General features: G+C 45.8%; 1 protein-coding gene across 1 annotated transcript; it reads right to left on the reverse strand.

Annotated features, from left to right (window-relative positions):
• Positions 1–588: 588 nt before the first annotated feature.
• Positions 589–1,514, reverse strand: tmem74b (transmembrane protein 74B). Its single transcript, XM_080205210.1, has one exon. The coding sequence runs from the start codon at positions 1,512–1,514 to the stop codon at positions 777–779; it is 738 nt and encodes a 245-aa protein (XP_080061336.1). The 3' UTR covers positions 589–776.
• Between the last annotated feature and the right edge of the window lie 11,621 nt (positions 1,515–13,135).

Here is a 13,135-nt window from a genome sequence, read left to right on the forward strand (position 1 = left end):
CACATCAAAAAAACTGCATAACTCCATGACTGCCAATCTACACTTACCAAAGTTTATCATGTCAATTATTCAGCCTCAGAATATTTGCATCATATCAGGGATTTGTATTGCATTGTAACATCATACATTCTCAGAGCATCAGTGATGTTTTGCTGAGGCCCCATGCATGCACAACTCAGTGAATGTGATGCCCAGTCTAATGGGGATCCGGTCTGTGGGAGATTCAGTCTGTCTGCAATGCCTTTTTTGTGGGATTCCATCTACCTGGATTGCAGTCTTTATGGGATTGTGTGGGATACAATCTGTCTGTATGAGTTCGAGTATAATCTATTTGATGTCCATCCAGCCTGTGATTGGGTCCGTTTGAGATTCCATCTGTCTGCCACGCAGTCTGCCCAGGATCCACAACGTGTTGCACGTTTTTAGTCACCAGATCCACTCTGTTTGAGGCAGTCCCAGAGGGACGTGAAGCCACCCTCCCAGCACACACCAACCCTTCTTAAATATATGTTTTAAAATGTTTCAACACAAACTTAACACCAGTTTCTCCCTGGCCCACAGGTTGACACCATTAGACTGGGACTGGTTTTAATTCTTGCGTGGAAGCCGCGGTTTGACATTCGGTTCATTGATTCAGTGTGGAGTATGTTAGGATGCCCTCTATCTAATATAAACACATGCGCTTAAATGCTCTCTAAATGAGGGGTGGCTCGGTCGCTCTCACTGAAATGACATTGGAGGAATTGAGCAGAGTTGGGGAGAGCAGCAGTTGGGCTTCAGGAGCAGCTGTGGCTGGGATTCTCGCACAACTGGATGACCTCAGCTTCCACCAGAGACTGGTGACCCTCGCCGTCCGCTGGCCTCATTCTCAGGTTGATTGAGCCGTAGGTTTTCCTGGCTCTGCCAGTGACCATGAGGTTCCTCCTGCCGTACAGCTCACCTTTGCAGATGGAGAGCATGAGGAGCACAGACAGCAGCATCCCTCCCAGTGTCAGCAGCCCCAGGCCGGCAATGATGCACTTGTCCAGATGTGAACCCAGTAAGGCATAGTGTAACTCCAGCCTCTCCATCTCCCGGGCTGTCACCGTGTCCGGGTCCACCTTAGATTCCCTGGGAATGGCATAAGCGATGACGACCAGGGTGATTCCTGCCACCAGAAACACCAGCGCCACCGTGAATCCATAGTCAGCCGAGTGGATGCCCCCGTCCGCTTCGGGCTCCTCCTCGGAGCGGGGCGAGTTCTCCTGGCCTCTCTCCCGGCTGGATGCCGCCCCCACCCCGCCCGGAGAAGCATGTCCTCTGCCGCCGGCGACCGGCGGCTGTTCCCGGGAAGTGAAGGAGGTCTCCTGCTCGGGCTGCCCGCTGAGCACCGGAGCTGTCCTCGGTGCTGAAGCCTTGCGGCTCCAGGGCGCGGCGCCGCCCTTCGCTCTTAGCCCAGCCTCTGGGTCATCACTTGTGTCCCCGGCTTCGGTGCTCCTCAGTTCCAGAGGGTGATAGCATTCCGCAGACGCCATTGGAACCCGTTTGCCGTGTACATCCCAGCGATGCTTAACTGCAATAACCCTGCAACTGGAGGCAAGGCGAGAGCACAGTCAGACACAGGAATTGTGAGTGAAAGAAGGAGGCACATCAGGAGCAGAAACACTTTAAAGATCACCAACCAACCCGACAGAGCTCCTGGGTGCGGGTCAGCTGCTGCTCTGGAGATGGAAGAATTTCCCGGCCTTTGCTTCTTGCGATTATTTAAAGGGTTGCAACTACAGTGGTTATAGATGCACCAATTTACAGAGAGAGGTTACACCAACACTCAACATGCAGATATCTCCCACTCCACCGCCACATCCAACAAAACAATTCCTTTTCTCATTATAACATAATCCAGCACTCTCCAATACTTCCCGGATAAACTTCAACCCAGGGATGCACTTTATCCTACAATGCTTAACTGTTCCAGTTTATGTGCGGAGATATTCCTACCGCGCTCTTACTCTGGAATATTCAGCGAGCAACCCCCCTGGGAGGGCTCGGCGTTTGGTGACTAATCCCATTAACCCCCGCCCCAAGTTCCTCAGATCGTTCTCATTTTAACAGCAGGAGCCTTCGGCTGCTCCCCTCTCTCCTCCAGCATTCTCCCTTTTAAATCTCTCGGCTCTCCCTGTCCATTCTCCCTCTACCTCTTCTCCTTCAGCCTGGCTCCAATAACAGGAGGAAGGGTGGGACAAGGACAGAGCTGAGATCCTCTCCGTATCCCGCGCTGAGGAGTTAAACCCCGACTGTGAGACAGCGAAATAATGTCGGTCATTGGGGACATGGGTCAGGTGTCCTTGGACGGGTACAGTGGTCCACCCCCGGGGGGCGGGGATGGTCAGACTGACCGGGTCTTTTGTCCTTCCTGCTTTTATCATTCTGCTACTTTCTGAACTGCGAAATATCCAAAGTTTCTCTCCTTCAGTTATTTCCACAATTACAATTTCATTGGAAACACCTTTCTCTGAGTTGGGCGGCAGCCTGACTGATACCTGGACGATTTTATCTCGCCAGCAGTTTCTGATTCGGATCCCAGGTTTAAGGGCGCGCCGACTACCAGTTAATCGGGGAGGACAGTGAGAGACAGAGATAGAGAGAGACATAAACTGTACAATGGCGTCTGCTACCACCAGCGAACCAGGCTGGGCTGGACTCAGGCCATTTATCTGTTAGTAAGGCGGTGACATCTGCATCCATCACTCCCAGGGCCCGGGCTAGCTCTTGGTGCGGTCACTGCTGATTTAAAGGCATCCCTCCCAAGCTACTCTATTCCAGTCATCCAAAAACTGTCCTAAAATCACAGGAAATTTCCATACACGAAACAATTATTCACAGCCACTTAATTCCCGGCGGTAACTTGCCTCTAAATGTAATTGTTCATGTCCTTAATCTATCAAATCCTGACACTGTTACTGCGAGATGCCAGACTCTGTAACTCGCACACAACAAGCGTGCTTGCTATCCAGACGCTGTCTGCCCGAGATGTAAGTCACATTTCGAAGCAATCTGCTGACTCCTGCTCCAAAGGAACTCTCTTACTCGGTTATCTTTTAACCCCTTCCACTCTCCGCACAAAATCACCACAATCTCTGACTCCGGATTCCCAGACACCTGCCAATAGGGGGGGCTTTAGTGTGAGAAAGACATGATATCGACCAAAGGCTGTTACATCCCCCCGGGATCATTCTCAACACTTTACGCTCTCTGTTCTGCCCCCTCCCCCAGCTGGAATTTGCGTGCCATGCAGTCTGATTTATTCAGGCTGTGGGCTCTCTCCATCCTCCCGCTTCCGTGAGCTTCCCACGGTTCAGTGTAAGTTTGGGCTGATTCTGTCTGACAGGCCTCGAGTCCCTTATCCAGTCCTAAAGATGCAGACTGGAATTATTCTCACGCAACCCATTGCCAATAACGCCTGCAAAGAATGCACTCGTTCCCGCAATTCAATCCTCCCCTGTAAATAACACACCCTCTCCATTGTAAATAACACACCCCTCTCGATAAATAATACACCCCTCCCTGTAAATACCACATGCTCTCCATTGTAAATAACACACCCCTCTCGATAAATAATACACCCCTCCCTGTAAATACCACATGCTCTCCATTGTAAATAACACACCCTCCCTGTAAATAACACACCCTCCCTCTAAATAAAACACCCCGTAAATCACAGCAACCCAGTAAACACACCCTCCTGTAAATAATACTTTGTCCCCTGTATGACATCCCCTCTTACAAATAATACAACCCCTCCACTAACAGAAACACAATCTTCCCCATAAATAACATACCCCACCCCATGTAAATAACATAATCCGTCACTGATAAATAACACCACCTTCCCCTGTAAATAACACCTTCGTAAATACCAGATCACTCCTCTAAATGACATACCCTCTCCTGTAAATACCATATTTCCTTCTGTAAATAACACACCCTCTCCCCTGTAAATAAAACATACCCTCCCTGTAAATTCCTCTTCCCCAAAAATAATACATCCCCTTCTCTGTTGATAAATCACCCTCTCCCGTATGAACATTTCTCCCTGTAAATAACACACCCCTAGCATAAGTAATACCCCACCCCTGTAAAAAACAAAACCCTCGTTGTCAATAACACATCTCATCCCACCTAAATAGCATAACACTTCACCTATAAAGAACATCGCTCCTCCTCCATAAATAAGACATCTCTGTAAATAGCATACTGCTACTGTAAATAACACACCCCTACCTGTAAATGTCACCCCCCAACCCCTGTAAATAATATCCTGTCCTATGAAAAAAACAACTCTTCCACAGTAACTAACACACACCATCCCCTGTAAATAATACATCTCTGCCCATAAACCATCCCCTGGAAATGATACACCCCTCCCCATAAATAAGGCATCACTTCCCTGTAAATAAGACATTCCTCCCTTGTAAATAACACACCCCCTCCCCATAAATAATACAACCCCTCCACTGTAAATAACAAACCCTCTTCCCCTGTAAATAAAATACCCCTCCTCTGCGAATGACACACCCCTCTCATAAAGAACATAACTCCTCCCCTGTAAATAACACCCCCTCCCATAAATAACACATCCACTGCCTGTAAATAACACCCCTGCCTGTAATTAACATACTCCCTCTGTAATGACTTCAACGAGGCCCATGATGTGGACCTAGAGTACAAGCTCCTTGATTAAGGCAATAATGGCTTGTCCAATCAGGGAGCCCTGCATGTGTACATAATCTGGAGTGGCAGGGTTACTGGCATTCCGAATTTATACTTTTTACGAGGAAGTACCTGTCTGAATGTTGCTGACTATGTATGTATATTGATGTTTGTGGAAGGGAGACTGACTTCAGGAGTTATTTCAATGGCAACTAGGTAAAGCACGACCCTGATGGAACTTGCTCGGAATAGTTGGCCTAAGTTAGAGTAAGCTATTTTTATGCATCGTATGTTTGTTTGGAAAACTAGACTCATTTGACCCTGTCGTTAAGGACTGGACCCAATATGTGGAATGCATGTGTTACTTTCTTCGGGCAAACTACATTGTGGCAGACGAAAAATAGTGAATAATGTTCCCGATCGCCTGTGGTATTTCAGCATTTGCTGCTAGTTGGAGGTTAACGTTCCCTGAGGCACTGGATACTAAAATGTTTCAAGAATTAGCTAAACTGTTCAGTTACTAACGTTACTATTCAAAAACACCTATTAGCTAAAGCTCAACTGGACTTCAAACAGGAGCTACTGCTGGCCTCATCATTGGAATATGCTGCAGTTGGCGCATATAAGTTCCAAAGTATCCCATTGGAAGTGGACACGTAATTCCAGGTCTGCTCACAGCACAACTCTGAAGGAAAGCAAAACTTCGACCAAACAGTTCAATTTCCCTTCAGAATCTTGCCAGGTAAGTGCACTGTAATTGTTGCTGATATGCAGAGTGGAAACCGCAAAGGAATCCAACAAGATTTAGGTTTAGAAAAACAACTCATAGGTTCACGCCTTGGAAGGTCCACCTACATCTGATTTTGAAGAATTAAATTGCATATCACTGTCCAAATCAGACCCAATCAAATTAAATGTATAGTTAAATGAACACCACTAGTCGACACCAATGTTGCCATATTGGTGGTCAGAGAATCAGTGTTCCATAAAATACGCTATGGATTCCAGCCTTTAATTTTATGCAAGGCCTCTACAATGCTGAGAACCCAGAGGGGGCCCTTTGCGAATTGTGGATACAACCTCTGTCCCTGTCTCCTATGAAAGACAATCCGTGGCCAGTGATTGTAGTGGAGGGCTCACGGCCAAATCTAATGGGGCAAAACCGGTTGTGAGAGATCTGCCTGGATTGGCTCAAAATCTTTCAGCTAGAGAATGGCTGCCTTCATGAAAGCTGTTCAAATACTCTGAAGTTTTCCAGAAAGGTCTAGGGACTATCAAGGGAGCCAAGGTGTCCTTACATGTTGATCAGGAAGCAATTTCATGATTTTGCAAAGTCTGTTGAGTACTATTTGCCTTATGTGAAAAAAACTGGAGAAGAAATCCAAAGACTGGGACATCAAACCAGTCCAATTTGCAGCATGGGCAGCACTGGTCATACCAATTTTGAAGCTGAATGGATCAGTCCGCGGAGATTTTTAACAAATGGTAAACCATTTCTCATGGCTGGATAAATACCTGATCCCTTGGATCGAGGACCCCACGCACCCTGGACATTCTCTCTTCCACTTTCTTCCGTTGGGAAAAAGACACAAAAGCCTGAGGTCACGTACCAATCAATTCAAGAATAGCTTCTTCCCTGCTGCTGTCAGACTTCTGAATGGACCTACCTTATATCAAGTTGATCTTTCTCTATACCCTAGTAGCTATGACTGTCACACAACTTTCTGTATCCTTTCCTTTCCTTCTCTATGAAACTGTATGCTTTATCTGTATAGCACACAAGAAACAATACTTTTCATGGTATACTAATACATGTGACAATAATAAATCAATCAACACTTACAATTACAGCCAGAAGAGGATTCCCAGAGGTATGCAACAAATAATACTCAAAAGGTCCTTACCTGGACTGCCATTTGGGGTATCGTCAGCCTGCTCAATTTTCCAGTGTACAATGGAAAACATTTTACAAGATCTACCTCAGGTCACCATCTATCTGGATAATGTCCTAATAACAGGAAAAATAAATAAGGGATACCGAGAGAACCTTGAAGTTCTAAGTCAAATTTTCAAGGCAGGCATACGTCTAAGAAGGAAGAAAGTCTGTATTCTAGGTCCCCCAAGGGATCTGTCTGGGTTACAGAGTAGACAAGGTGCCATAGATCAAAGGCTTCCATGTCCATCCAGGAGTTAAGAGTGTTACTGGGGTTGGTAACCTACTACGGAAAATTTATACCCAACCTTGCCTCCGTTGCGGCTCCATTACACCAACTACTGAAAAAGGATCAGCCTTGAGTGTGGTCTCCCAGTCAATTCTTAACAACAATAAAGAAACAGCTATCCTTGTTGAACATTCTTGCACAATATGATCCCAGGAAAGATCTATTACCGTGCTGCGATGCATCCCCATATGGCATCGAGCAGTATTGGCACATAATTGGTCAAATGGAGAGGAACACAAAATTGCATAAACTTTCAGGACCTTGGTTATCGAGCAATGCAATTACGCCCACATTGAGAAAGAGGGGTTGGCAGTGATATTTGGTATAAAACAAAATCCCACCAGTACCTTTTAAGGGCAGAAATTCGCAGACCACAAGCCACTACTGGGACTGCTTAAGGAGGATAATGCACCCATAGCTTCAGCCGATGGGCTTTATTACTGGTTGACTACAAGTATCAATTGGAACACCCTTCAGGAGGCCGAGTCACTAACAAAGATGCCTTGAGTTGGTTACCATTAGCAGACACCCCACTGGTGATACCCCTGATGGAACATACTTTAATGACAATGAATTTTTTGGAGATTCTCCCAGTGGCAGTGAATAATATTTGACTCAAAGATCCAGTCCTCACTCAATTAAAACAGTTAGTGCTGACGGGGGAGCCAAAAAGCCATAACAGCCTGAATTCGCCGATATTGGAGTCTGAGAGAGAACTGACTGTGGAAGATGGCATATTATTAAGGGGATCAAGAGTTGTCATCCCAAGCCAGGGCTGCTGTCCTATCCTGGCTGAACTTCACCATGGTCATGCAGAAGTCCCCAAAAGGAAGGTGCTCACAAGGAGCTTTGTCTGGTGGCCGGGCATGGCAATGCTGTACTCATGGGTCAGTGTAAGAAACGCCAACAATGGCAGAAGTTACACTATGGGGTCCTCTACAACCTTGGGAATGGCCAAGCAGGCCATGCACTCAGAGATGCTGGTTTCTGATAATGGACCATGCCATACCAGCAAGAAATTCATCAATTTTATGAACTGGAATTGAATTTGACACATTAGGACAGCGTCATGTTAATCATCTAACGGTCTTGTGGAAAAAACAGTCCAGAGCTTGAAAGCAGACTTAAAGAAATTGCCTCTTTGGACATCAAACTTTTCACATTATTGTTTGATTGTAGAACAACCCCCCTGCAACTACTGCTGAGTTGCTCATGGGCCAGTGACTCGACAGCCGATTGAGCCCAATCTTCCCGAACCTGGGAGGAAGGTGCGGGGGGTGGGGGGAGGGAGGGAGGGGGGAGGCATCAATTAGCCGATTGCTAAGCCCACAACAACACCAACTATGACAGACACTTAATGACAGGTGATAAAGTACTATTAAGGAGTCATGGGAATGGCCCCACGTGGTTCTACGGTTGACTGGTGGTCAGGACCAGTTTGGTATAAAGTCCGTGTAGGGGATGCCACCCTGAGAAAACAGCTGGACCATTTGAGAGCCCTAAGTTCTCAGGCCATGCAGGAACCAACTATTTCTAGCACATCAGGAGCTTTGGAAAAACTTCCAGGATCTGCCAACTTCTGACTTCTGTCTCCAATACCTGAGTCTGAAATGACACAATGGACTTAGCAGTCGCCTTACCACCTGAAGAAGAGTGAACCCATGCCTTGGTGATGTACACAAAAGAGATAAACACTGGTTTGCCTCAATCCACCTATGTCAGACACAGATCTTGAGGAACCAGACCCGGGGCTATAACACCTCAAGGGGTGCTCAAGGTGAACAAACTGCTGAGGTTCGTGGACTTAGATGGAGAGGGATGTAATGACTTTAACAAAGCCCATTACATACACCTCTTAGAATATGAGCTCCCTGATTATGGAAGTAATAGCTTGCCCAATCGGGGGCCATGCCTCTGTATATAATGTGGAGTGTCAGGGTTACTGGCACTCGGGGTTTACATTCTGTGCGAGGAAGTACCTGTCTGAGGAAGTACCTGTCTAATTTGGTGAAGGGACACTGGCCCCTTTATTTCACCCTCCCCTGTAAATAACATCCCCTTCTGTAAATAAAGCAACCCCTCCACTACAAATAACACATGCCCTCCCCAATAACTAACAGACCCATAAATACTATACCCCTCCCTTGTAAATAACACCACTCCCCATAAATAACAGTCCTTCCTGTACATTACGCCCCCTCCCCGTAAATAATCGTTTTTTTATAACCCCACCCCTGTAACCACTCCCCATAAATAACGCACCCCCTCCTGTTCATAACGCCGCCTCCCCGTAAATAAGAATTTATTTTATAACCCTACCCCTGTCAATAACATATCTTCCCTCTCCATACTAAACCGGAATCCAGGGGCTGATCTGTGGTGAGTTTGTCGAAGCCAAGATGGTCTGAACTATCCGGCCACATTGGTAGCTTTAACATTGCAGTTTTGCAAGGTTTTATAAGTCCACATCGGGTTCCCCTCCCCCCGCCGCACAAACACACAGGAATGTGGTAAGGCAAAGCCCCCCACCCGCCTCATGTCCCAACATCCCCCGGCCAGTAAAACACAGTCGCTGACTTTCATCTCCAAGATACCTCGCCAAAGTTCGCCGCCTCTTAATTCCCGTTTACACATAACATTAAGGGATAAACAGTTGCTTTCAATGTGAGAACCCTTCTCAAATCGCAAATGCCTCGCCGCTGAAATGTATTTTAATTGTAACCTGAGTAGAATCGGTCGCAGCAGCAACTTGGGGAGAGGAGCAGGTGATGGGAGATTGGGGCAGGAGGTTATGGATGGGCAGGCAGTGCCCATGGACATCTAACCAAAATCCGCATGGTTTCATCAACCTGTCTCCAGTCAAACGGCTGCAGTTATGATCGATATGAGCCGCCAGGCAGTAATCTTTATTTAATACCGTCTCTCCTGCGTTAACTTTTCAATGAATATCTTTCACATTTTTCACAATAAAGTTTTTGCATTCCAACAAATGTCAGTACAGGCAGGAAATCACCCACCGAGAATCGCTGTAAGAGATTCCAGACAAGCAGTAAAGCCATTTATTAAAATTATAGACTGCTCATATATAATAACCTTTATGTATAGTATAAATAAAAGATGTATCATCTTGAGGTGGAGTACAACAAACTCTTTTCTCAGGCATTCCCTCTGAATTGAAGGTGAATTACTGGTTGGATGGATTCTGAGATGGCTATGACTCTTTCCAACTTTTACAGATGCACTATAGAAAGTACTCCTTCTGGTTGTGTCACCACTTGGTATGGCTCCTGCTCTGCCCGAGACCGCAAGGAACTACAAACGGTCATGAACGAAGCCCAGTCCATCGCACAAACCAGCCTCCCACCCATTGACATTATCTACACTTCCTGTTGCCTCAGAAAAGCAGCCAGCATAATTAAAAAACCAACACATCCCGGACATACTCTTTTACACCTTCTTCCATCAGGAAAAAGATACAAAAATCTGAGGATATATACAAACCTACTGAAGAACAGCTTCTTCTCTGCCACGATCAGACTTTTGAATGGAACTACCTCGTATTAACTTGATCTTTCTCTACACCCTAGCTATGACAACAACACTACATTTTGCACCCTCTCCTTTCTCCATGTATAATATGATGTCGAGATGCCGGCGTTGGACTGGAGTAGGCACAGTAAGAAGTCTCACAACACCAGGTCAAAGTCCAACAGGTTTATTTGGTAGCACGAGCTTTCAGAGTGCTGCCCCTTCATCAGGTGAGTGCAGAATTGGGTCACAAAAAGGGCATATATAGACACAGACTAAATTGTAAGATAATGGTTGGAATGTGAGTCTTAACAGGTAACCAAGTCTTTACAGCTACAGACAATGCGATTGGAGAGAGGGTTAAGCACAGGTTAAAGAGGTGTAAATTGTCTCAAGCCAGGGCAGTTAGTGAGATTTTGCAAGCCCAGGCAAGTCGTGGGGTTACAGATAGTGTGACATAAACCCAAGATCCTGGTTGAGGCCGTCGTCATGTATGCGGAACTTGGCTATCAGTTTCTGCTCAGCGATTCTACATTGTCGTGTGTCATGAAGGCCACTTACTCGAAGATCAGAGGCTGAATGCCCTTGACTGCTGAAGTGTTCTCCGATAGGAAGGGACTACTCCTACCTGGTGATTGTTGAGGGGTGTCCATTCATCCACTGTCATAACGTCTGCATGATCTTGCCAATGTACCACGCCTCGGGGCGTCCTATCCTGCAACATATCAGGTAGACAACGTTGGCCGAGTCACGAAAGTATATACCGTGTACCTGGTGGATGGTGTTCTCACGTGACATGATGACATTTGTGTCGATGATCCGGCACATTTTGCAGAGGCTGCTGTGGCAGGATTGTGTGATGACGTGGTCATTGTTCTCCTGAAGGCTGGGTAGTTTGCTGTTTGAGAACGCACGGTTGTTTGAAGGCAAGTAGTGGAGGTGTGCAGATGGCCTAGGCGAGATGTTCATCTTGGTATTTTCTGCCTATGGCGCACCTCCACTGTGGGTTTCTGGTAACAAGAGATGCAGAAACTCCAGAAAACGCCACCCTATGACTGTATATGTAACGAATCCATCAACCTAGCTTTGAAAAGGGTGCAAGAGATCAGCACAATGGAATTACTGTCAGCAGTTTGCAGTGAACAGTTTGTGGTAATGTCACAGAACTAGTAAGTATCTGCTCCTTCTCTTACTGACACAAAGCCAGAGGTCTCTCTGGGGTGGAACCTCTAGGGTGAGTGGGAGGTGGGGAGTGCATGTGGTACTGTTGGTGTGTGAGAGGATGAGATCCAAATAATGCAGCATGGCAGGATCCATGTGAAATTGTTCAATGTCTGTTTTGTACTAATGGCTTTAATGGGCCAATTTTGCTGTCATTGATGAATTAACATTTGATACCGTTGTAGTTGTCCATAAATCTTCTGTCAGGTTTTGTGTGGTATGTTTCTGACAGCAGACATCCAGAAAGCGCAGAGACGCTCAGAAGGTGCACAGGCCTCCATAAGTCATCTGGGACCTCTAAAGTGGGCAAATAACTGTGTGTATTCTTAACCAATCAAATTAAGGAATCATTCATGAGCAGCGGCACATTGTCCGAATCAGGAAGTGTGAGTTAAAATAGTAGTTTTAATCTCAAATCAGCAAAGTGAAATGAGAAGAAAGAAAGATTGGATTGAGATAGAGGAAAAAGGATAGAAAGTCACAAATAATTTATTCTTTTTACATCTGAAGTATAATTAAAAGCTGAAAGAATGAGACTCTACTGTGTGGAATTCAGAGCATGTAGATGATACACACAGCGTACAATATAAAGATTTCAGAAAATTTGGATGAGTTACTTTGCCAGTACTTTCTAATTGGAGAGGGCAATGGGAGCTAGTACTGCCATGGGAGTACAGTGGGAGCTAGTACTGGGGGATATAATACCGCACCAGGGCAAAGAGAGTTCAGGGGACACCATTTGGAAAATTACTACTGAATTAGTTAAAGGAGAGTTTAAACTCCATTTTACTCAATATTTAGAGTGTTCTGTAATTATAAAGCTGTTTTTATGGTTTAAAGATAACACACTAATAATCAAACTGATATAATAGTACTATCTACCTCTAGTTGCAAGAATGCTGATGTATAACGCAGATGGTAAATCCCAAGAACAAAGTTTCTCAATGACAACATGCCAAGTAAATCTCTGATCTAGACTAGACGACAGATGGTACACAACAACATTCAGCAAAAATTTTGCTAATAATTACTCTGGTATCACTCAGCTCAACTAAAGGGCCATGCAGCACACAAACCTTGGAACATTATTCTCAACATAACTGGCAGAATTCTCCGGTGGGATTCTCTGGTCCCACTAGCAGTACATCTCGCCTGTGGGTTTCGTGGCAGCTTTGGGTGGCATCAATGGGAAACCCCATTGACAGTGGCAGGACCAGAGAATCCCACAACTAGCAAATAGCATGCCGCCTTCCAGCATCAGGGAGCACTCACCTAGGAGGCCAGAGAATCATAGAAACTAGAAGCAGGAGGAGGCATTTGGCCCTTCGAGCCTACGCCACTCATCTTGATCATCGAATTCAGTATCTTGATTTCCCCCTTCCCCCCATATCCCTCGATCCCTTTAGCCCCAAGAGCTATATCTAATTTCATCTTGAAATCAGACAATGTTTTGGCCCAACTACATTTGGTGGTAG

Source organism: Carcharhinus amblyrhynchos, chromosome 16 (genome assembly GCF_965287045.1).
Source record: "Carcharhinus amblyrhynchos chromosome 16, sCarAmb.v2.hapA, whole genome shotgun sequence".
Lineage (NCBI taxonomy): Eukaryota > Metazoa > Chordata > Chondrichthyes > Carcharhiniformes > Carcharhinidae > Carcharhinus > Carcharhinus amblyrhynchos.

Bases quoted from the DNA above. Each gene is read 5' to 3' on its own strand.
- tmem74b (XM_080205210.1), bottom strand. From the start codon at position 1,514: ATGGCGTCTGCGGAATGCTATCACCCTCTGGAACTGAGGAGCACCGAA.